Genomic DNA, 23,755 nt, shown 5'->3' with positions numbered 1-23,755 from the left:
TGATCACATTTTTACTATTTCTTTTGATTGTTTCTTTTAATGTTTTATGTAAAGCACTTTGAATTTTCTCTGTACATGAAATGTGCTACAAATAAACTTGCCTTGACTAATTAAAACAAAAACAACTGACCCTGTTAGCTTTAGCATTAGCATAGCTTTAGCTAGTGGTTGGTGAGCCGTAGGAAGACTGCTGTAGCATGTAGGTTTTCTAGAACGCGATGTCGGACTCACCAGAGAGCCGGTTTGACGGTGTTTCACCAGGGAGTGATGGTTTTGTTATGTCCCTGCTCATGACTGATTACCTGGTTCAGGTGTGTCCAGCCAATAAGAACATGTCAGAGCAGCGTATATTGGAAAAACATGCAGGAAGGTGGCACTCAAGGACCAGGGTTCCCTAACCTTGTTTTAGAAGATCAGTTTGGTCGAATTTAGCATAACCAGCCCACTGGAGAACAGCAGCAGCTGAAGGAGTTAAAGCAAAGGAAGTGGCGCTGTGACCCAGATATTAATAAAGGGAGTTGGCCCCGCCACAATAAGAGCATGAGCAGGTGAAATTGGTTTGACTGATTAAATGGGGCGGTCCCGGGTCCGGGTTACACATGGACTCATCAACAAGACGTCCAGTTCTGATAAAGCCGATAAAGTTGAGGTGGGGGGGGGGGTCCTGATGGTGGTCATGTTTCAAATCAAACATTCTGGAAGCTCTGCTCAAACACGGTGGTGGGGGTGTGATGGGAGGGGCAGTGGCAGTTTTCCATCTATATATGAGGCTACACCCTTTCAAAGTAAAAGCATTACACATTTTATTCCCAAGTTTGTTTATTTATAAACATTTAAGCACAAAGTCTGAGTGGAACAGAAAACCACGCCCACCTGGCATGACTCAGCAGAAAATAAATTAAGATTTCATCAGAACTGAAGTCAGTTCACACACAAATATACAAATGAACATATTACACATTCACACAAAAACAAACACACGTTTGTGTGAATGAGTGGAAGTTACATTCTCTCATGAAAAGCTGCAGGTTTCATCTGAACGTCTTCAGAAAAGAAAAGTGCTGAAAACTGGAGTGCAAACATTAGAAAAGAGCTTCTGCAGGCCCCGCCCTCTCAGGTGGGGGGCTTGCCCTCACAAGTGGGGCCCCGCCCTCACAGGTAGCTGCTCCGCCCTCACAGGTGAGGGCCCTGCCCTCACAAGTGGGGCCCCACCCTCTCATGTAGCTGCTCCGCCCTCTAAGGTGAGGGCCCCGCCTTCTCAGGTAGCTGCTCCGCCTTCACAGGAAACTGCCCCTCTCCTCACAGGTAGGGGTCCCGTCCTCACAAGTGGGAGCCACGCCCTCTCATGTAGCTGCTCCGCCCTCACAGGTGGGGGCCCCGTCCTCACAGGAAACTGCCCCTCTCCTCACAGGTAGGGGTCCCGTCCTAACAAGTGGGAGCCAGGCAGTCACAGGCACCTGCCCCTACCCTCAGAGGTACTTGCCCCACCCTCACAGGTAACTCCCCTCCCCTCACAGATTTTTTTTTCCAAACTTCCAAAGAAGGAAACAAGTTCCCTCTCCCAACACAGAGGGGCGGGGCCTGGGGTGTTTGGGGGCGGGGATAATGAGGACCCACCGGTCCGAACCCCCACTGGTTCGTGTTCTGGATTCTCTCTTAAGTCTAAGCTTCCGGAAGCGAGCGGCCCGGCTCGGAGCGGCCCGCCCCCCCCAGTCCGTTGGTGGCGCCACACAGGAGCCCTTTGGTCGCCTTTGATGCAGACGAGGCGCCGCTGCCGCTTATGGTCCCATTCAGGTTTCGGTAGGAGCGTGGTCGAGGCAAAGAGGCCCGGCGTCGGGGGCCGGGCATCGCGGTGGAGCCGCGGAGGCACGCGGTCGGGAGGCTCAGCCCCACCCAGCAGCAGCTGGGGCAGGAGACCGCCTCCTCCTGCTCCGGGGAGTCGGAGGGTGGAACTCGGGAAGCGCCATGACCGTTGGAGACCACAGCCCCGCCCCACTGCACCTGCTGACCAATCACCACGGCGGAGCCGTTGTTGTTGTCCAGTCGCAGCGGGGGGGACAAAGTGGGCGGTCCGTTGGAAATGGGGAGTCTCCATCCATTGGTTAGCAAGGAGGCGTGGCTTGGCTTCAGGGGGGTGGAGTTCAGGATTCTGTCTGCAGGGTCAGGTGACCGGCTGCAGTCCATGGGTTCAGTCAGACAGGCGCTCTCCTCCAGCTCCGCCTCTTCTAGCTCCGCCTCCTCCTCCAGCCGCTCCAGAGAAACCATCTCCAGCTCGACAGGAAGTCCAGAGTCTTCGTCCCCGCCCCCCTCCTTCAACAAGCCCCTCCTTTCTGAGAGATCTGCGTCTCCATGCACACCCCCACCAAGCCCCGCCCTGCTGCTGTCCTCTGGGTACTCAGCTGGGAAGGGGGGGATGCGGCTCATCTCTGGGGTGCAGGGCAGAGACTGGCACCTCCGCTGTGGCCCCCGCGTCCCTCTGAGGAGGTGGGGGGAGGTGCAGGGATGCGCCGGCAGGGCAAAGGTCAGCGAGATGACGGACTTGCTGGGCGTGTCCAAGAGTTTGCACCTCCCCCCATTTAAGTCCCGCCTTAGAGAGAAAGGGTTGACCCTGGCGGGGGTCCCCAGCAGCGGGGAGGTCAGGGTGCTGGGGGGCAGCATGTCCGACTGGCTCCGGGAGAGTCCCTGATGCAGCTGAGAGCGGTCTGCGGGGGGGCACGGCGAGCTGCGGCGCCGGTACGGGCTGACCTCCACCGCCAGGGGCTCTGAGGCAGAGAACAGAGAGAAAGCGTCAGACGATAAACACTGACTAACTGAGAACTGGACCGAGTGACCCCGCCCACCCGGCGTTCCAAACAGGAAGATCCTGTTGGCTCCAACAGACCTCTATAGAGAAACAAACAGCTGTTGCTCGGATAGTTGTTCTAACGCAGGGGTCACCAGCGCCGGGTCGCCCGCAGGTCTCATTTGTGAACTGCTCGAAAATGTAATTTTATTGTAATACAATTTTTTTTTAAATCACACCTTCCTCTATAAAGAAATAAAAATTAAAACATCCTAAACGGCCATTCCCACTTTTTCTTTTTTATCGTTTTCTCCTTAACAAGATAATCAATAGTCACTTTTTTTTCAAATTTTTTTTTTAATTTTCAATTTTGCAAATTGGAATTTGGATAATAAATTCTCCAAATGGAAACACCACAATTTAAAAAAAACTGGCATTTTTCGAAAAAAGTTTTTCCGCTTAGAGGAGGTGGTATTTGGGGCGTATCGAAATAGACATTTTTCTCAAAACTGTAACGGAAACACTTTTTTCTAAATAAATGCGCCTCTCGGTATGAAGAGTCTGATCTGAGCGCTGCACAGCCAGGACACCGAGAGGTCCTGGAGCGTCAAGGCGCTTTAGAAATACGGAATCGAGCAGCAGCTCCTCCTCCCCCTTTTCCTCATCGCTTCATCTGCAGACGCACTTTTTGCAGCTTGGAGCCTGAAGTCTCGTGAGCGCGAGCGCCGTGACAGAAACTTGAATTTATGATTTGTGTTTTCAGACAGAAAAATGTCCAGATGCTAATTTGTTGCTTTTTCTTTTAACCGCTGAACAGGCTTCTCTCTCTTCTGAGTCGAGCTGACACCCAGACAGAGCTGTGACGTCACCCACATGCTCCCTTTTAGTGAATCAAATAAAAAAATACTTGTTCTCTTTCATCACCGTGTTTTTAATGACTTATCGTGTGAGTTGGTTTGTGCTTTATCGCAAAATTATGATTTAATGGAAACTGTCATTTTAAAACTGTGTTTTTTCGAAATTCCTAGAATTTCCATAAAGTTTTGCGCAAATGTTTAACGGAAACACAGCTAATAACAAAGAATGAGGCGTCCGCTTCTCCCTTTCTCACATGGAGACACCGAGAATATTTGATTATTAGTTATCTTTAATGGAAACACAGATTACAAAGAAAAAAAAACTCGCATTTTTCGAAAAAGTTTTTGCGTGTAGAGGAGCTGGTTTTGGGGGTGTATTGAAATGGATATGGACATTTGACTTTTTTCTAATTAAATGGCTTCTGAAGTGTCTGTCTGAGTACAGCACAGCGGGCGCCATGAGAGATCCCACAGCGTCACAGCTGATCGTGCATCTCCTCTGTAAAATCAATAACCAAGATTTCCTCATCGCTTCATCTGTAGCCGACCTTCTACAACCTGAATACTTGTTCTGAACATTCTTTTACATTCCACTGAACAGACTTCTGACTTGCTGCACGAACCAGCGCGTCATGCGTGCACCACACTGCTGTGACGTCACTCAAATGGTCCTTTTTAGTGAATCAAATAAAAAACACACATTGCCGTGTTTTTAATGACTTATCACGTGAGCTGGTTTGTGTTTTATCGCATTATTATGAAACCGTATCATTGCGACACTGTGTTTTGAAAAATTCACAGAATTTGGTTAAAGTTTCATGTGTAATGAAACAGAACCCAGAGCTGCTGAGTGTTTCTGCATGGTGCGTTCACTGAGCCCCGGATATCGGCAGTAAAACGAAGCAGTTTATCAGAGAAAACATAGAACACCGGCACTGATCAGGATATAATCGAGTGATTAAATAGTGTCGACGTTTTCTCTGAAAAACTGATTTGATTTGCTGGAGATCGTTTAAAAAGTAAAAGTTTGTAGCGGACTGAGTTGGGCCGAGCGGCTGTTCGCTTATGTTCAGAGCTCAGTGAACGCACCATGCGCAGATGCCTCAGTAAAAGTGGGTGGAGCCTGCTGCCCCCAGATCTTTTACTAGCTGAAAAGCACAAATTATCTTAGATTCCACAACATCTGCTATAAAAAAATAAAATCACATTTTGAGAGATGCTAGATTCTTTTTTATAGTTTTGCTTTTGTTAGTGCCAAAAAATAAAAACATATTTCATATTAACATTAAAAAACAGAAGATCGTGAATGTAAATCCAAATTTCTTAAAGGCTCCTTCTAGGTTTGGTCAGTAGAACACAAACCCAAATGGCTCTTTTACTGTTGAAGGTTGACATAGAACAACAGATCTGTTTACCGGTGGGAAGGTCGCGCTCCTCCTGCTTCTCCATGTCCTCCAAAGAGAAGACGATGTCGGAGAAGGAGGGACGGCTCTCCGCGCTCATCTGGTATTAAAAAGAAAAAGTTTCATTTTATTGTAAACTCAGAGACCGTGTTGTGAAAGGGAACAACGTTCCCGACCGTCTTCAGCAGATTTTTACTCACATTACAGCAGGACACGGCCAGGCCGAAGAACCCCACGGGACAATCCCCAATCATGTTCCTGAAGGTCTCCACATCCAGACCGAAGTCCTGCAGACACGAGGACGGAGCAGTTCATACGAAACAACAGGAATCCTGAAGTCTGACATGCAGACAGAAACGTACTTCTGTTCAGATATCCATGATCAAACAGGCTGAACATAAAACGTTATATTAAAAAGGATCGTTCTGTCCCCACGCCGACCACCAGGGGGCGCCACAGGTCCTACCTCTGTTCTGGGTAAGACATCCGGGTCGGCTTCGATCCGGGCGATAATCTCACACAGGATGATGCCGTACGCAAACACGTCCACCTGCGCAGAGACGTGGTCAACATTCAGCTCACTTCACTTCCTTTATGTCAAGATATGCAGAACCAGAACTACCAACCACAACCCCTTAAACTGAACCCAAAACCCCTTAAAACAGAACTAAAACCCCTTAGAATAAACCTAAACTCCTGAAAACTTATTTCAAACCCTTTAAACTACATCCAGAACTCTTAAAACTGAACCCAAACTGCTCAAACTGAACCCTAGACCCCTTAAATTTAACTATATTTCCTTAAAACTAAAACCAAACCCCCTTAAACTGAACTCCAAACCCCTAAAATATAAATCCAGACCCCCTAATCCTGAGCTTGTTTCTTAGGTTTACCACAAACCTTTTCATTATAAAGTTCTCCTCTCAGAACTTCAGGAGCCATCCAGTACGGAGAGCCCACAATGGCCAGAGGCTGCTTCTCCTCAGGACCACTGGAAGAAGCAGACAGTCAGACTGAGTACAGGTGTAGGTGTTCAGGTGAGATCTGACAATCATGATGGCCAGAAAACTTTATCATCTGGAGTTGAATGAGGAGAACCTTTACATCTTTACATCAGAAGACACGGAGCCGCAGAAATCTAATGAAACCCCATTAAAGGGATTGAGGACTCTCTAACCACCCCTCCCCCCCTCACCTGTAGTCAGGGATCTTCTCTGCCAGCCCGAAGTCTCCAACCACAGCGGTGAATCTGCCGTTCTCACAGCGGACCAGACAGTTCTGCGGGTCAGAACGACGCAGGTTAACACAGAACGTTTTCTCATGTTTGACTTTTCATGATGGAGGTCAGAGCTTCAGGTTCAGAAGATCACGCTGAAGAGCTGCTGGGTAAAACCTGAATCTGAGACTTTCAGCTTCCTGTTTGTGTTTACAGTTTCTGTTTGTGAACATTGGCGCTGAAAGCGGTTCCTCCTGAACCTGAGACGCTCTGCTGCCTCACCTTGGAGGTGAGGTCTCGGTGGAAGATGCCTTTGCTGTGCAGGTACTGCAGCCCTCGAGCGATGTCCTGAGAAAGGCCCAGCCTGACCCCCCAGGACAGGAACAGGTCGCTGTCCAGCAGCTGCTCCAGGTTTCCTCCGTTTATGTACTTCAACCAAAAAGCATTAAACAGGTTATTAAGTCTGACAGAAGATCACCAGGATGAACGTCGTCAATAACCTGATCAGATCAGAATCAGATCAGATCTAAAGAGATTCCAGACTGTCGTACCTCAGTCAAAGCGTGGAGCTGACCTTCATGAACACAAACGCCCAGGAACCTGAGGAGACAAACAGCAGCCTGAAAACGGTTCTCTGGCGCCCCCTGCTGCTCTGAGGCTCTCATCACCCGAGGCAGAAGGAGGAGCAGGAGGAGGAGGAGCAGGAGGAGGAGGAGCAGGAGGAGGAGGAGGAGGAGCACACCTGAGGATGTTGGGATGGCAGAGGCGGTTCATGAGCTGCACCTCCCGCAGCATGTTCGCCTTGTTGCTCGCCAGCGTGTTCATCTTCAGCGCCATCACCTGGCCTGTGATACGATGCTGCACCTGTGAGGGACAGCGGCGGGATGAGGGTCTGCACAGAACCACTAAAGAACCACCACAGAACCACTACAGAACCACTACAGAGCAAGTTTTGTGGAGCAGGACGAGTGTGTGTGAAGATTAGATTAATTATTGTTCGATAAGAGATTTATCCTCCTTATATCGGCATAAAAAATGCTTAAAAACTAGAGCTGTCAGGCGATTAAAAATTTTAATCGCATTTTAATCGCATTTCCTAAGTTAACTCGTGATTAATCACAAATTGATATGTGGCCTTTTTTTAAGGAAAAAAATGTGGAATTTAACAGTTTAGCAGTTCTACATTAATTATGAAAACAAGAATGACAAAATTAATAGTTTTCATCAGAAATACTTTATTTTGTAACATTGTATGGAGATAAACTTTCTTAACAATAAAAGGCTGTAACATAAATCCCTAACAAAAGCCCAAGTGCAAGTGAAGGGCATTTTAAATTCAAAACTTCAATCAACGTTCAGTAAAATAAAATAAAAAACATCAAAAATAACATTTCCAGAACACTTTCATGTTCATTTTTTGTCAGGACCAAATCTTTTCCTCCTCTGCTGAACTACAGTAATAAATGAAATAGAGATTTATCATTTCCAATGAACTTTAGTTTTTTAAAACATTAAAGACTGAGAAAAGCGGGATACTCTGTGGATAGTTTGACAGTCTGTTACTGCCGCCGCGTTCTCTGGCTGCAGCTCGATGCAGCGACGTGTCCAGCGGAGCTCACGCCATGAATATGCCGGCAGACAGACCGCTATGCTGGGGCTGGATCACGCTTAAACCTCCAGAACATTTAAAACGTCCCCCGGTGCGCTTGCTGTTCGGAACGTCGGGGTCCGCAGCTCTCGGGACGCGGAGCCGGACGCGAGCCGGTACCACCAGACGTGGAACTGGACGCGAACCGGAGCCGGGTTAGGGTGCAGGAGCTCTCCAGGTCCTAGTGCCGGGCCGGTTTTAGCTCGCAGCTCGGTGGTTGGAGACCCGCCTGTGATCTAGTGAGAGCAGCCGGTGAGTTAGAGGGGGACGCCCGCGCGCGGTATAGAAAGGCACGTATGAGAAAGTCCGCGATCAATGCGTCAAAAAAATTGTCGGCGTCAAGCACATGTCAGATTAACACGTTTTTAAAGCGACAAATCTGACAGCCCTATTAAAAACATTTTCCGCTTTAAAGCTTTTATATATTAATAAAATATAATTTTAAAGGCTCTCAAATGTGAAAATACAAAGTACTGTTAAAACATTTAATGCTCCCTGGTGGTGACTTGTGGTAAGACATGAGAAGTAGGGTCCCACGATACCCAAAAACATGAAAAAATTAAGATTTTAAAATTGAGAAAAGTTAGTGAGTCTGTGTGTGTTTGAGAGCCAAAAAATCTAAAAAGAGAAGGTGGGACAAAATAAGTCTAAATTTCACAAAAAACGAGTCCCACATGTAACCTTCCGGTCAGAAGTCCCCACGAGATAGGAAAAACATTCAAGTCTGTGTGTGTGTTTAGATTAATTATTGTTTGATAAAAGATTTATCCTCAATATAAATGTATGAAAATGAGGAAAAAAGGCTAAAAAGAAAAACAATATTCTGCTTTTAAGCCTGTATTTATTCATAAAACTCAATTTTACAGGCTTCCAAATGTGAAAATATAAAGTTTCTCCTGGTGGTGACTTGTGGTAAGACATGAGAGGCGGGTGCCCACGATACCCAAAAACAAGAAAAAATAAAGATTTTTTAAAATTGTTAAAGGTTAGTGAGTCTGTGTGTGTTTGAGAGCCAAAAGATCTATAAGGAAAAGGTGGGACCAAAATATGCTTAAATTTCACCAAAAATGTGAAGTCCCCACACGTAACCTTCCAGTCAGGAGTCCCCACAGGATGGGAAAAACATGTAGGTGTGTTAGTGTGTGTGTATTATTAGCGAAGCTCTAATAGGCTTTCTAGATTTCCCATCACTCTGATCTGCACAAATCCAGTTTGCCATAACCGAGGCCTCACCCCACAACGCACACGCTCGCCTGTGTGCACGTGCACACTCAGACACACACACACACACACACACACACAGGGGTTTCCCCAATACTAAAATACACACTAAACATCCTGACAGTGATATTTATAAAATCTTTTATTTTGTCAAAGACGAGCGGACAGCGAGCTCCTGACTTCCTGTGGCGAGGTGACAGACACGAGCGCGCAGGTAAACCGCAGCGTGCACACGTGTGTGTGTGTGGGGGGGGGGGTAATCTGCTTAGTCTGGACAGACAGTCCTTCAGTCAGGCTGTCAGCTAACACCAGCAAACAGTCTGTGCACGCACATGCACGTGCACGTTTGAAAGGAAACTCAGACGAAACGTTTTTGTGTCTGAAGGAAGTTCCTCCTGAAGTTTAGTTTAATCCAAAATATGAATAAAGAACAGAAACGTCTATGTAAATGTTTGAATTAACGATCATAAAGTTAAAGTAGATTCTAAGTTGATTTAGTTGTGAATCTTCGTGTCTGATTATATCGTAAGTCTACATTTATTGAAATATATTTAAAATATATTCGGTAGATTTATCGTTTTGTTCGTTATTACTGAGAAAAATTGGATTTTCCAGCTGAAACGCCTGGAATGTGATCCAGAAGAACGTCGGAATCTTCAGCTTCTGTCACTGATGTCAGACGTTCAGCAGATCGACTTGAAGAGCAGAAACATCTCCACTCTGAAAGTCCTCTGACTGCAGAACGTTTCCTGACGGATCAGAGGACGCCGTTTCCTGCAGCAGCCGTCGCCGTTTCAGCTGCATTTCTGTCAGCAGGAAGTTAAACTGCAGGAGTCCTGAAGCAGACACTTTTAGACAAGATTCTCTTTTCAGTCAACCAACACATCGTGAAGGTCTGAGGAGACGCCGTCGCTCCTGCCCGGCACCAGGAACCCCAAACAGCCCGGACCATCACTGACCTTGAAGACCTCGGAGAAGAAGCCCGATCCGATCTTCTCACAGAAGAAGTCGTCGATCCGCGCCAGGCTGGACACGGCGCTCCTCAGGGCTCGGTAGGACGACGGTCGGATCCGGTTGGGAGCGTGGATGCTGTGAAGGGGGGGCTCATCCGGGCCCTCCTCCGGGTCACAGAAGCAGCACTCGGCGTGGTAGTCCATCGCTGCGGCGGGTCACCGACCTGCAGATGCGGGTTTGTCTCCCGTAGGGGAACCAGAACTCCTTCAGACCAGGGTAGTCCTGCAGGCGGTGGGCCTGCCCCTCATCATCGGGTCTGAAGGGTTTCAGTTTGATGCCGCACCGACTCGATCGTTCATTTCTGGGATTCCAGCTGGTCCAGTTGTTCTTAAATGATCCGGTTCAGATCTGTTCTGGTGTGTCCAGCTCCTCCAAACCAACAGAACCGGCGTCCTGTGCGGGTTTAAGGATTCCTGCGGTCCCTGAAGGCCTCCTCAGCGTGTCCAGGCTCGGTTCCGTTCATCCTCCCGGTACTCCACTGACAGTAAAGATGCCAGGACCAGACCATGTGGGGTCCCTGCAGGGAGATGTGAAGATGCTGTAAATACTGGAGCGTACCACTGCACGGGGGGGGGGGGACTCTACCAACAAACACGGACTTAAGGAGGAAGCGGCGATTTCTACCAATAAAACCAGTTTTAAGGCAGTCCGGACCCCATCTGCTCGGTCTGGAGCCGCGGGGAGTCACCTCACGCGGAGATAACACCCCCCCTTCCGACGGCGAGCCGCGAGGCTCAGTGATAACGGGCCGCGCTCACCTCTGATTTAACTATTTACGACAAATAAGACGATTAAACCATTTTAAGGACAACAAACTCTAAATCCAAAACATTTCATTTCGAGCTACATTGTTCCTTAATCGTAGCTTTTGTTTATAACGGGAGTCGTCGTCGGGACGCGTCTTAAAACACGCAGTCGACGCTTACCGGCGTCCTCGCGCCCGCCTCCGGCCAAGATGGCGGCGATAAAATGTTCTGAATCGGAATAAAAAAGAAAATGTTCCTAAACTCCTCGACCGCGAAGGAAGCTCCTAATCCCGTCAGGTTTGTATTCCCTACCGCTGATGGGACGGCGACCATAATGAGACAACCCGGAGACAAGCTTCCGGGGGTGATGCTACAACGTCCGGTTTGGAACTTCACAATAATAGCCATGAATCCTGAATCCTGCATCCATCATAGTTTTAAATTAATTTAATTATTCTTTTTGATTTATTGATTTTTTTAAAATAATGTTCTGATACAGAACATCTGTTATTAAATAAAATTAACCTCACATAAATTAAAACCGTATCTTTTAAAAGTCTCTTTCAATCATGTTTATAAATTACTGCTTAAAGTCTCACTGGGATCATCTTCTGATATATTTTCAAAGAGTTCCCAGTTTTCTTTTCATTATTATTAACCTAAATTAGCAAAGTAAAATACTAAACTTGTGTGATTTTCTAGGAAATAGTTTCTGCAGAGCGGCAGGAGTTCATTAGAGTTCACCTCTGAGTTGTGGAGTGGACTGTTGGTAGGAAAGTAAGCCTCTGCTTATTTCCCATTATCCCTTTGATTATTCCCTCTCCTGCTAGCTTACAGCCCCTCACATCTAAAACCTTACCTCTGGGGGTGTGAGGGGATAAACTTAACATTACTGGTGCAACAAAAATGGTGAGTGATATCAGAGCTTTCCAGCTGTACAGTTTAGAGCCGGATGCCAGCTCGGATGAGGAAAACACAGACGTTCATGGATGTAGTTATGAACGAGTAAATGCATCAGAATGGGGCGGAGCTTGTAACCTGACTGCGTTTACTGCATTTTGTATGCTCCTAATGATTTGAATAAAAATACTCATAAATGTAATTTCGAGTTTAATTTGCTTTAAATGTGTCCTCCATCATCAGAAAATGTGTCAAGAAAATGTTAAAATACAAAATAAAAGAATGAGGACTCTGCAACAATAAAACAGTATTTTGAATCCCTCATTTTATTAAAAACTTAAATATTTACTATTTTGAAAAGGACGTCGGGGAACTTCCTCTCTGTTTTTGACTCACTTTTCTGCACTGACAGTCTGCACATGCGCACTGGAGCTGAGTGTGCGGCTCTGATTGGAGCAGGTGAAGAGGGCGGAGCCAAAGCCTGACTCGCTGAACTGGAATCAGCTGGTAAAGCAAATGACGACAGATTTACGACAACAAACCGACCTGAGAGCAGCAGCTGCAGCCGGAAGTGATGCTGAACGACGTTAATTTCTGAGCGTCAAATAATGAATAAACATTGACCGTTTTAGGCATTTTAACGGGAAATGTTAAAGTAAAAGGAGCTTTAATGAGACATGCTGTCATTAATCAAACTAGTTAATTTTGTCTGATGAAAAAATATTAAAGGAAGAGATGTAGAAGATGTTCACAGGAGGGCTTTCATCACCCCCCCCCCACCACCACCACCACCCACTGACACCGTTTTCTTCACGTTGGAGGAAGTGATGATGGAAGAGGAGAACATTTCCGCCGGCATGGGGACGTCTTCCTCTTTAAATCAATTCTATTCAATTCTATTACGTTACATTACTATATTATATTATATTATATTATATTATATTATATTATATTATATTATATTATATTATATTATATTATATTATATTATATTATACTATACTATACTATACTATATTATATTATATTATATTATATTATATTATATTATATTATATTATATTATACTATACTATACTATATTATATTATTCTATTCCTGGTATAAGCGATTGGGTGGCTCAGTGGGCTAGGTGAAGGGCTGGCACGCAGGAGCCCTGAGTTCAATTCCCAGGGTTGTCCACTGATCCCCACCCAGATTGGGTCCTTAGTCAAGACCCTTGATGCTGCTGCCTAACTGGGTCCCTGTGCCCCTCAAGTACAGGGTTGTGTCAGGAAGGGCATCCGGTGTAAAAACTGCCAAATCACTGAGGCGAAACAGCGGGTGCTGTTACGGTGTGGCTAAGCTGAAAGTGAACTACATATTATTCCTGGTATGAAGTGCAATAGTTTTTCTTCTTATCAGTCATGTCAGACCAGGTAAGGCTTCAGGAGTCTCACCTGCATAGAGGCAGGATTAGAGTTTCAGAACTTGTGAAGAGTTTCCATTGATTTGTTATCTATTATTCGCGATTTAACACAATTTAACTGCTGCTGGATATTCCAATAAATTCTATTCTATTCTATTCTCATCCTGGACTTCAGTTTCAGATTAAAATCTCTTTTGTTCAATTTACAGGAAGGCACTAACTTCCTGTTATAGGTTAAGGTGTAACAATATGAGGTCTGTATGATTCTATTTATTCATGTAATCAAAAATAACACATTTAAATTTAATATGGACGTATATATAAAAGCACAGCTGACTATTTCTGTCTCTGCTGTAATTCCACACTTTACCATCTTACTCTTTCTTTACTCTGATTTTACTTGTACTTCAGACACATTTGGTTGTTCCCTTATAATTTTTATTTTAATTCTTAATTGTTTGTTTAACTGTACTTTTACAGATGATTTACTAATGACTCGATTAATTATACTTAATATTTGGAGTAAAAAAATCTTAATGTTTGTAATTTTTACAAACAATTTTTACTGATATGGCAAACTTCCGGTGGGAGGGATCGTTGCCTTCTATCCAATCGGAACTCAGCAGCCGTCGTGACCGGAGCCAATCAGAGTCGTTTGTGGTAAATTCGTCCTGATTGACCTCTGCTGTAGCGGTTTATGTGGAGGTGTAAATGCAGTTTCTAATTATTGTTCGGATTATAATTATATTCCAACTAAAAATAGAAACGAGTCTAGTTTTTAGGGAAAATTACACGGAAAAGAAACGAAAAAAGGGTAATACCGGAAATGCCCTTTCTGGCTTCACAACAAAAGCATAACATGTATTGGTTGACGTTCAGGTCATTAAAACACAGCTCGTGCTTTCTTATACATAAAAAAATAATTAAAATACATTTGAAAAAAACATAAAGTGTTTAAAAAAAACGTAATAATTTTCCATATATGAGAACGTTTGCGGTTCCTTTTAAATTAAGTCTTTTATTTGGAAACTTCCGAACCGGAAACCAGGTTCCCTGTCACTCGTTTGCTTCTCGCTCACGTAGCAATGCTAACGGAGCCTTTCATACTAAAGTAACGGCTGGTTAACAAACGTCGGGAGTACTAGAGGAAATAGCGCCGATCTGCAGACATAATGGCGCTGCTGACGCCATTGCTGGCCTTCCTCTACCACCTGCCGCAGGTGTACAAGTGGCTGCTGAAGCCCTACTATGTAGCCTCCTTCTTCATGGCTGTAGCCTTCGTGGCTGTGCGGAAGACCCCCGGAGTCTGCGACCACCTGGAGACGCAGCGAGAGGACGGGAACTCCTGCGACTTCGACTGGGTCTGTAGAACCTCCAGAACCCGCCGGTCCGCTCCACATGAGGGGCAGGTCCGGGTCCAGGTCTGGGTCCGGGTCTGCCTCACAGCTGATCCTCACAGGAGACTCCTGCAGATGTAACCTGATCCTGCGTCATTTGTTGGAACAATAAAGTTAGAGGAGCTGTTGTAACACCCACGTGATGGTCGCACGTGACTCTAAATTCATGATTATTTCAATGTTTCACATCATCAAACTTCAGTCCTTAAACAACAGAGTCTGCTCCTCAAAGACGTCCAGAAGAAGACAGGAGCTCACCTGAGACGGAACTCAGCTGGGCGGTCCTCAGGACCTCCTGTGGGAGGAGCCTCTCTGGAGGTCAAAAACAGCTCAGAACTTTAAACAGGGTGGCGGCAGTATGATGGTCGGGGCTGAGCTGAATCTTTGACCCTCAGATGAGGTTCTACAGGAAGAATTACCATCAATTCTCCCCTGTTCGTCGTTCATTTGGTGTAATAGTTAGTCCAGTCCAGTCTGCTAGTTCCTCTTGATCCTGATCTCCTTGGAAACAGCTGCAGTTTCTGTATTTCACAGGAAAAATCCGCCGGTTTCCTCTTGTCCTGGAGCGGCGGTCCTCATTGTCCAGTTTTCGGTGTTTTTTACCTTCAGAAATGATCTGGAAAGTTTCAGGAAAGTTCGGAACGTTCTGATCAGGAAATCAAACTCAGTTTTTAGGAAATGCTCATGTTAACTTTATGAAAGGAGCTGATGGAAATCTGAACGCTGCCAGACTTTGGACGTGCCTGGATTACAGGAAAAAAAAATTCTGTTTTATTTCATTTGGTTTGATGGTGTGAAACTCAGGCAGAAACTCTCTTTCCCATCATGCACCAGTGAGGTGGATTCCCACAGGCTTCTCACTCGTCTTTACGGCTGAGATGAACGCAGGATTTTAGGTCATTTGTCCATTGATCTGCATGAACTCTGATGACACTTAACATCCGAGTTCTAGTTCTAGAGCAGAGGGCCCAGGACTGAGCTCTGTGGACCTCCACGTGTCATGATGGGGAAAGTGTGGCTCCTGCTCTTGGGGAGGCGTGGCCTCTTCTCTTGGGGAGGCGTGGCCTCTGCTCTCGGGGAGGCGTGGCCTCTTCTCTTGGGGAGGCGTGGCCTCTGCTCTCGGGGAGGCGTGGCCTCTGCTCTTGGGGAGGTGTGGCTTCTGCTCTCGGGGAGGCGTGGCCTCTGCTCTTGGGGAGGCGTGGCCTCTGCTCTCGTATTGAATGCATTAGCAGCTCACTGATGTTTGTCTTCACAGAGGGAGGTGGAGATCCTCATGTTCCTCAGTGCCATCGTCATGATGAAGAACAGACGAGCCAGTGAGTTTACTGATCAGTGGAACCGGGTTCTGTTGAACCGGGTCCAAAAACCTGTTAATCCTGAATCAAATTCCATCTGATCTTAATTTGAGAAAAGGGCCCTCATGGTCATTTTCAGTTTTTGTTTCTGTGGAGATTATTGCTCATCCAAGAATTCGGTTTCAGTCAGCTGGACTTGGTTCTGGTTCTGAAGGCGTTCTCTTCTCTAAGAGGGTTCCTCAGTTCTGGTCCACCGTGTTTTGAAAGCTGCTCATGATCCTGACCCAGTTTAGACCGACAAAGTCCAGAGCTACAAACAGAAACATGAAGATCTCCATCCACTGTTGTGGATCCGGACACAGGAGACACCAAAGAACCGGGAGACTTTATCGGCACCGCAGGATCGGATCTGGTGGAGCAGATTCTACAGAGCCAACGTCTGAGGACGGAGAAGAACCTCAGACGGATTCTGGAGAAGAATCCATTTCTGCTAGAAGAACCTTCTCTGAGTGGATCCATGGATTCTGGTACCATGAAGGAAGGAGGAGTAACAACAGTTCCAAAGACGGCGCCGGCGGTCGCCACGACTGATCCGACCACCTTTACTTCCTGTTTGTGACGAATCGAACCAGAATCTGGATCTTCTATCCGTCTGGACGCAGAGAATCAGACCCACGACCTCTGACCTCCAGAGGAGCCGTCATGACTCCTCCCACACGGAGCAGCTCTCTCTCCGCTGTGGTCCAGAACTGAGGACGTCTTCAGAACCAGAACCAAGTCCAGTTTGCTGCTTTTTTACATCGAATGTACTTCAATGTGAGAAATGAAAACATTGAATTCATGAAAGTTTGAAGCTTTGTGCAGTTTAAATCAGTGTTTGTGTTACTGTGTGTTTGTGTTACTGTGTGTGTTTGTGTTACTGTATGTTTGTGTTACTGTGTGTGTTTGTGTTACTGTGTGTGTTTGTGTTACTGTGTTTGTGTTTGTGTTCAGTCACGGTGGAGCAGCACGTCGGGAACATCATCCTGTTCAGTAAAGTGGCCAACGTCATCCTGTTCTTCCGGCTGGACGTCCGTCTGGGTCTCCTCTACCTGACGCTCTGCATCGGTGAGTCCAGGATTCTGATCAAAACCCGGAAGGAGGAATCTGCGGACCTGGAGGAGGTTCTGATCCATCCATCAACCATGTCATCTCTGCTGTTTCAGTCTTTCTGATGACCTGTAAGCCCCCCCTCTACATGGGACCGGAGTACATCAAATACTTCAGCGACAAAACCATCGATGTGAGTAACCCCGCCCCCCCAGGGGGAGGCGGTGTGCAACCCTGCCCCCAAGTCCGAGTCTGTTGTAACCCCATTCTCAGTTCGAGTCTTTGAGTAACCCCGCCCCCCAGCGCCATGAGTAACCCCGCCCCCTCTGCGTCTGCAGGACGAGCTGAACAGGGACGGACGTGTGACGTGGATCGTGGAATTCTTCGCCAACTGGTCTCCGGAGTGCCAGTCCTTCGCCTCAGTTTACGCCGACCTCTCGCTCAAGTAAGCCCCACCCCCTCACTCCTTGTTTTTCTCCAGGACCCCGCCCCTCACAAACAGGTCACGTGCACGCTCCTCTGCAGGTACAACTGCGCCGGCCTCAAGTTTGGAAAAGTGGACATCGGACGCTACGGAGAAGTTTCCAAGAAGTAGGAGACGTTTCCAGAAACGGGGGATCCGATTTCACCGGGACGCTCTCTGACTCTGTCCCCGCCCCCTGCAGGTACAGGGTGTCGGCGTCGCCGCTGTCCAAGCAGCTGCCGTCCTTGGTGCTGTTCCAGGGTGGAAAGGAGCTGATGCGGCGCCCCCAGGTGGACAAGAAGGGCCGAGCGGTGTCCTGGAGCTTCACTGAGGTCAGAGGCAAACGAGTTCTGAGAGACGGGACGAGAGTTTACGGTCCAGCAGGCGACCCGAAACCCAAACACACCTGCAGCGGCCCGGTGACACCGAAGTTAGGCCTTGATTCACAGCTTCAGAGGGAAGAGGAATTGATCTGAAGTCAGTCTGAAGCTGCTAGAGACAGAACGTCACTGAAACAGACGAGTTATGAAAACACAAGTTTCCTCTTAACTCTGATTCTGATGCGGTGAATCAAACGCTAACTTCAGTGTTTGGATCTAATGTTCGGACATGGTGGAGATGTCATCATGGTTTCAGCAGAACCGTTTGCTTTCCCTCCAGGAGAACATCATCCGGGAGTTCAACCTGAACGAGCTCTACCAGAAATCCAAGAAGCTCAGCAAGAACAAAGGAGAGAAGCCCGGCCAATCCCAGTTCCCGCCGGTCCCGGAGGAGGAGGAGCCAGAGCAGCAGGGAGCCCAGGGGGAGCAGTCTGAATCCAAGAAGGACAAATGAGACTGTTGCTTTTGCAAACTCCGCCTCCTGTCAGCTGTGGACCAACTGAGGATTGATCAAACAGAAAGGGGAGGGGCATGCGAGGCCCCACCCCCCTGATGGTGATGCATCCCATAATATGAGGACAGACCCCCCCCCCCAGCTGCTTTAGTTCATGTTTGGGTTAAAACGTCCGTTCTGAACATTTCCATGACAGGTTTCCTGCAGGTGAAGGCGGAGCTAATGTTTGCACGCAGTCGGGTCATGACCCCCCCCCTTATTTTTTAGAGTTTAATCTTTTCTTACGTTTGTTTTTAACATTCCTGTAGTAAATTATTAAAACACTGGATTTCTAAAGTTCATTCCGAGATTCTAATGTTCTGATCTTTGTTTTTTCATGCAATAAAACAAAAGTGACATGAAAGGTTTTTGTACATGTGGTATTTGTTCAACATGAATCTAAATATAAAGTTAGAAAAATGTAGTAAAAAAATAAATATTTGATTAAAAACAACATTTTTAGTTTTTACTATGTATTTAGAATAAAAATATAGTTAAAAACTAAATATTTAGTTTTTATTTAAATATTTAGATTCAAGCTAAATATTTAAATATTTAGTATTTTTAACAAAACATTACATTTTTAAATAAATATTTAGTTAAAAGCTAAATAGTTAGATCCAAGCTAAATATTTAATTTTTTAACTAAATATACATTTTTATGTAAATATTTAGTTAAAAACAAAATGTTTAGTAATAAAACTTAAATATTTAGTTAGGCAGATAAATATTTAGATAAGATATAAATATTTATAAATGTTATAAATATCTAATGTGCAAACTAAATATTACATTTAATAACATTAAATATTTAGTGTGTAAGTTAAATATATTGATCGCTGTCGGGCGTCTGGGATATGTTCAGATGATCATAGATAATCATCCGTAATGCTCTGGATTTCTGGTGCTGGTCGGTCCGGGTATTTTTTCTGATGATGATGTGAATATCCTCGAGGTTCTGGTACTGATTGATGTGGATGATTGTTTTACTGATTATAATCGTTGAAATCATCAAAGTTTTATTTCATCACTTACATCCTTAATAACCTGAAACTCTGATTGTATAAATATTTGACATTAAGTCCTGAACCGGATATTGATAATTCATGTAGAGTAAATGGTGGAGTCGGGGTGGGATTATATAAATTCACTTCCATCCAATGATTTATTATGTGATGTTATTTCATGTTTTGTACCTGATAACTTGAAATAAACTTTCATTCATTCGGTATATATTTTTAAAATAAATATGTATCTTAAGATTAAATATTTAGCTTGCTAACTAAATATGTAGTTAGTAAACGTAACATTTATGACTACATAAATTTAATGGGTGAAAATATTCATTTGTAAACTAAAACGTGTTTTCTTCTCCTAAAACATTCTAAATATCTGAAACATTGAAGTCAACATTTTAATTCTCAGATTTACAGATAATACCCCACAGTTTGTTTTTCTTTTACCTTTCAGTTCTAAAATATTTACAAATCCGCAGTGAAATGTGGAACAGTCGCCCCCTGGTGGTGGAACAAACCAGCACCAATGAATGAAATAACCCAGAATGCAGCGCGGTTCCACAGGAGGAGTTTATTGTGCAGCTTCCAGCACACGGATGAACTGATCTGTACAGTAAACATTTGGATCGCTCACGTCTACATCGTCCACGCGGCTCAGAGCCACGCCTCCAAACTGTCACCATGTTTGCATAAGAAAACCACGGCGGCCCGACGGCCCGCTAAAATCCACGGCTCTGAAGCGGGTTCTGCTGGAGTTCTGATTTTTCAGGAATAAAAAACAGACCCGACTGAAAACGGAGGTTCTGTTCGAGCAAAATCAGAGAACAGCGGAGGAACTTCCGGGCTTTTGAAACCCGATGGAGGTTTTCTTCTCTCCTTTGCTCAATCGTTTCCTCTTTTCCTATAAACGTCAGCTGTTCTTGAACGCCTCATCAGAGCTCCAGCTTCCATCCCACAAACCAAACATCTGACTTTGCTCCTCATCTCCATCAGGTTGAAGCCATATTGCAACGAGATAGCGCTGTTATTTTGAAAGTACTGGGTGGGGGCGGGGCATTTCCGTGATAATGGTTGAACTTCTTCCTGGTTCCGTCTGATAATCACAAAGTTTAACATTAAACTTAGACTCAAAGTGGCGCCGCGTTTGAGGGCGGAGTCTCGACAGACTCCTATTGGAACTTTGAAATCTGACACCTGCACTGAGCCTGGATGCTATGGCAACGCGACAGAAGGGGAGGAGTCAGTGGTGGAAGGAGGGCCTCACTTTGCTTTCACATTAAAGCAGAGATTTTCACAATAAAACATGAGTCTGCACTTCTGCCGTTTTTAGAATCAAACGATTGTAAACATGAGAGAAACACAGTTTGTCGCGTTCAAACGTTTCTGATCGTCTCCGTTACAAACTCGTCTTCCTCTGGTTCCTCCGTTTGGAACGTTTGGACCTCGGTTCTGCTGCAGAACCAGCAGCAGGATTACACCTGAGCTCAGGAACAGACTTTATGCTTCAGGAGTTTTGGGGAAGAAGAACTCTTGAAGGTCCTGAAGCAGCAGAACCGACCCAGACCATCACAGTACCACCACCATGTCTGGCTCCTCAGGATCACAGAGGAGCCACGGGTCTGTCCGTGATTGGTTCTTCTAAAACTCTGTAGTGAAGCCCGGTTTCTGAGAGGACTGGTGGAAACAGAACCTCAATCCAACGTTCCAAACGCAGTTCCTCCGCTCAAACGGACCCGAGTCGGACATCAGAACCACTAAAGGAGACAAACCTGCAGAACCTCCTCAGTGGAATGATCAGAACCAGCAGCAGGTCAGGATGGGGATTTGATTACTTTTGTTTTTCCTTCGTACCGTTTTGCCGGAAGAGAAAACCTGAAAAGACTAAAGAAAATAATCTGATTTTGATTTAAAATCTTCGTTTGTCTTTTGCTGCATGAAGCCTAGAAAACATTCTTCATCCACCGAGGTTCAAACACAAACTTCCGTTTCTCCCGGCCGTAGTTAAGGACTCTGCAGAAAGTGTGTGTTGGGATGGTTTCCATGGTGACGGGATGCTCCTCTGTGGAACCGTGCATGCTCTGTGAGAACGTCACTTAAAAAACACATTTAGAAATCATGTCGCCGTCCTGTACAAACACGGAGTCACACCCAGGAACACGTTTCCGAAGGGGGGGGGTTCCACAAGTCCTAGTCTCCCTTCAGGGGAGGAGTCACGGGGGAACGCCCCCGGGACCCGGCGGCTGCACCGTGGACTCGGGATCGGGACGAGACGGTGAAACAAAATCCTGGTTACTCTGGGGGAGCTGATCCGGCCCGGCGGCGAGGCCGGCGCTCCACGCGGGAGTCCGAAACCCCAGAAGTCCCAGCAGCACAGGAAGTCTGTTCCTCTCCGGGATGGGAGGAGGCGGAGCCTCAGCGCTCCTTTACCTGTCACACAGAAATCTCGTAGGTAGTTCCCCCAACGCCCGTCACTTTCTTCACACTGCCCCCCAGGGGTTTGTGGGCGGGGCTTGGATGAGAAGGGGAGGAGGGGGTGGAGCAGGAGAAGGGCTGGTCCCCATTGGTCCGTTTCATGTGGATCAGTTCATCCCTGAGGAGAGGAAGAAGAAACATTCAATAAAGTTAAATAAATCACCAAACCTTTTGTTTCTTAACTTCATGATTAACGTATTAACGTGAACGATAATTTAAATAATTATTATGAGAATGATCGTGTTTTCTTTACACAAGACAATCAGATAACTGCAGCTGTTTCCTCCAAACATCAGCAGATATGGAGACAGCAGAGATCAGAAACAAGAAAAGCTTCTGCTAGAAGAAAAAAGGTCTGATAGAAGACAATTAAATTCAAACAACTTTATTTATCCTGGGGGGGTGATTCTTGTTGAGGTGTAGACACTTGAGAAAATGACGTTCTTCACTAGGGCTGTGACGAGTATCCGGGTGCGCGAATATTCGCGATCTGCTCCCGAAAGTTCGAGTACGGATACTCGCGACGTCCAAGATCGCTGATTCATGATCTTTATAAATGTCGTAAATTGTAGTAAAATATAATCATAATATCATCTGAGGACGATGTGTTTTGGCTCTGAAATGCAGATTAATGTAGGATTTTAAGTTTACGAACCAAAACAAAGAGCCGCGGTACTTCCACCAGAAGTAAACACATCTTCGTGACGGTAAAGCTTCCGGTTTTCAAAGTAAAACTAGCGAGAGCTTTTTCCCGTTCAGAAACTGAGACTGAAGTTCTGCTCACAGACATAACTTCTGAAACAATGAATTAGCTTTAACATCGGAGCTTTAGCTTCAGTGTTTATATTCTTTTGACTATGATAACTCTTCAACATTTGACGTAATTAATGAAACTCCATCTTATTCTGAAAGGATGTAATCAACGTGAATCAGCTGATTCTGCTGCGAAAAATAGACTTTTCATACAGACTCTCCATCAATATGTGATGTTTAGAACGTAAAATGTTGAAGAACTTTGAGGATAGAAAACTGTGAAGAACATTTTCAGATTCTGTAGTTAAATGATCCAAAACAGCAGAGATTTTATCTTTTTATGTTGTTTTACTGCTGAACCAGAAGATTGATTAAAAAAAAGTTTAAAATGACAAAACTTCTTTCTATCTGAATCTTTATGGGTTTTTTTATTATTTTTGTTGATTCTGATCTCCTGTTCTAAATAAAGGTATAAATGATGATTAAATACAAATAACTTAAATTTTCCTCCATCCAGTAAATAGACATACACATGGCAATGAACATATTAAAATGTAAGAATCGTGGATCGATTCGTGAAGATGAACATGAAGTCAGTTTTGTGTCGGTATATTGTGAACTAAAGTCACAGTTTCCAGATCAGAATGTCCTAATGTCCAATTTGGGAAAGTTTGATCTAAGACTGCGACTTGTTCTGGCTATGGGGGCACTCAAGTCCCTCCATACTCTTCTGTAAACGCGGCGTGATCCTCAAACGTCAGGAAGTGACAGAAACAACACAGCAGCAGCGAGGAGGAACTCACAGAGATCTGGCAGTGAGAGGAGGAGAGAGGGGGGCAGAGGAGGAGCAGGAGGAGTCAATCGGGCATCGGATGTTCGGGCAGGCGGGCGGGGTCAACCCATCGTCCTGGCGAAAGGGGGAGGTCATACTCACTTTGGCGCTTGGACCGCTCCTCCTCCCATCCCTCCTCCTCCTCCTGCCCCCGCTGCGTTGGCCCCCGCCGACGCCGACGCCTTGCGGACCAGTCGGTACTGCATCTCTGCGGCGGCGGCGCTCGAGTATGACAGCGACTTGCCGAGGGGCGGGGGGTGTGGGGAGTGCGAGGACTGGCAGGTGTTGGAGGCGGAGCCTAGTGGCGTGTCCGTGGAGCGCGTGCGGTAAGGGTAGGCGTGGTGGGGCGGGGCGTGCGGAGCGGCAAAGC

At 45.8% G+C, this 23,755-nt stretch overlaps 3 protein-coding genes and 2 long non-coding RNA genes across 7 annotated transcripts in view; 1 reads left to right on the top strand and 4 right to left on the bottom strand.

The window, feature by feature from the left end:
* Window positions 1-801: 801 nt before the first annotated feature.
* si:ch211-113e8.3 (dual specificity testis-specific protein kinase 2) lies at window positions 802-11,296 on the bottom strand. 2 transcript variants are annotated; one of them, XM_024289610.2, is made up of 11 exons: window positions 11,068-11,296; window positions 10,087-10,658; window positions 7,001-7,122; window positions 6,810-6,858; window positions 6,541-6,687; window positions 6,238-6,320; window positions 5,943-6,033; window positions 5,509-5,592; window positions 5,243-5,329; window positions 5,055-5,142; window positions 802-2,762 (listed from the first exon to the last, which is right to left on the bottom strand). In XM_024289610.2, the coding sequence occupies exons 2-11, from the start codon at window positions 10,282-10,284 to the stop codon at window positions 1,663-1,665; spliced, it is 2,049 nt and encodes a 682-aa protein (XP_024145378.1). In that variant the 5' UTR covers window positions 10,285-10,658; window positions 11,068-11,296; the 3' UTR covers window positions 802-1,662. The 2 variants fall into 2 exon arrangements, with proteins under 2 accessions (XP_024145378.1, XP_024145379.1); XM_024289611.2 differs by having other exon boundaries at window positions 11,200-11,281.
* Window positions 11,297-13,750: 2,454 nt separating this feature from the next.
* LOC112157082 (thioredoxin-related transmembrane protein 2-B) lies at window positions 13,751-18,676 on the top strand. Of its 2 annotated transcripts, none has more exons than XM_024289613.1 (8): window positions 13,751-13,855; window positions 15,848-15,908; window positions 16,881-16,994; window positions 17,093-17,169; window positions 17,315-17,421; window positions 17,502-17,567; window positions 17,642-17,771; window positions 18,100-18,676. In XM_024289613.1, the coding sequence occupies exons 1-8, from the start codon at window positions 13,766-13,768 to the stop codon at window positions 18,271-18,273; spliced, it is 819 nt and encodes a 272-aa protein (XP_024145381.1). In that variant the 5' UTR covers window positions 13,751-13,765; the 3' UTR covers window positions 18,274-18,676. The 2 variants fall into 2 exon arrangements, with proteins under 2 accessions (XP_024145381.1, XP_024145380.1); XM_024289612.2 differs by lacking the exon at window positions 13,751-13,855 and adding an exon at window positions 14,243-14,556.
* LOC118599373 lies at window positions 14,194-15,853 on the bottom strand. The gene is made up of 2 exons (XR_004948696.1): window positions 14,851-15,853; window positions 14,194-14,680 (listed from the first exon to the last, which is right to left on the bottom strand). It is a non-coding gene; the product is annotated as an uncharacterized LOC118599373 (long non-coding RNA).
* Window positions 18,677-19,880: 1,204 nt separating the features above from the next.
* LOC112157088 lies at window positions 19,881-21,751 on the bottom strand. Its single transcript, XR_002921090.1, has 2 exons — window positions 21,291-21,751; window positions 19,881-21,209 (listed from the first exon to the last, which is right to left on the bottom strand). It is a non-coding gene; the product is annotated as an uncharacterized LOC112157088 (long non-coding RNA).
* Window positions 21,752-21,789: 38 nt separating this feature from the next.
* Window positions 21,790-23,755, bottom strand: part of LOC112157085 (palmitoyltransferase ZDHHC5) — an 18,885-nt gene continuing 16,919 nt past the window's right edge. The window contains exon 11 of the mRNA XM_024289620.2: window positions 21,790-21,918. Coding sequence (XP_024145388.1) covers window positions 21,913-21,918 — 6 coding nt within the window. The 3' untranslated portion in view covers window positions 21,790-21,912. The remainder of the gene's footprint in view (window positions 21,919-23,755) is intronic.

The sequence above is a fragment of the Oryzias melastigma genome, linkage group LG1 (genome assembly GCF_002922805.2).
Source record: "Oryzias melastigma strain HK-1 linkage group LG1, ASM292280v2, whole genome shotgun sequence".
NCBI lineage: Eukaryota > Metazoa > Chordata > Actinopteri > Beloniformes > Adrianichthyidae > Oryzias > Oryzias melastigma.
The sequence above is the reverse complement of the archived record's forward strand: the minus strand, read 5'-3'. Positions and strand labels throughout refer to the sequence as shown.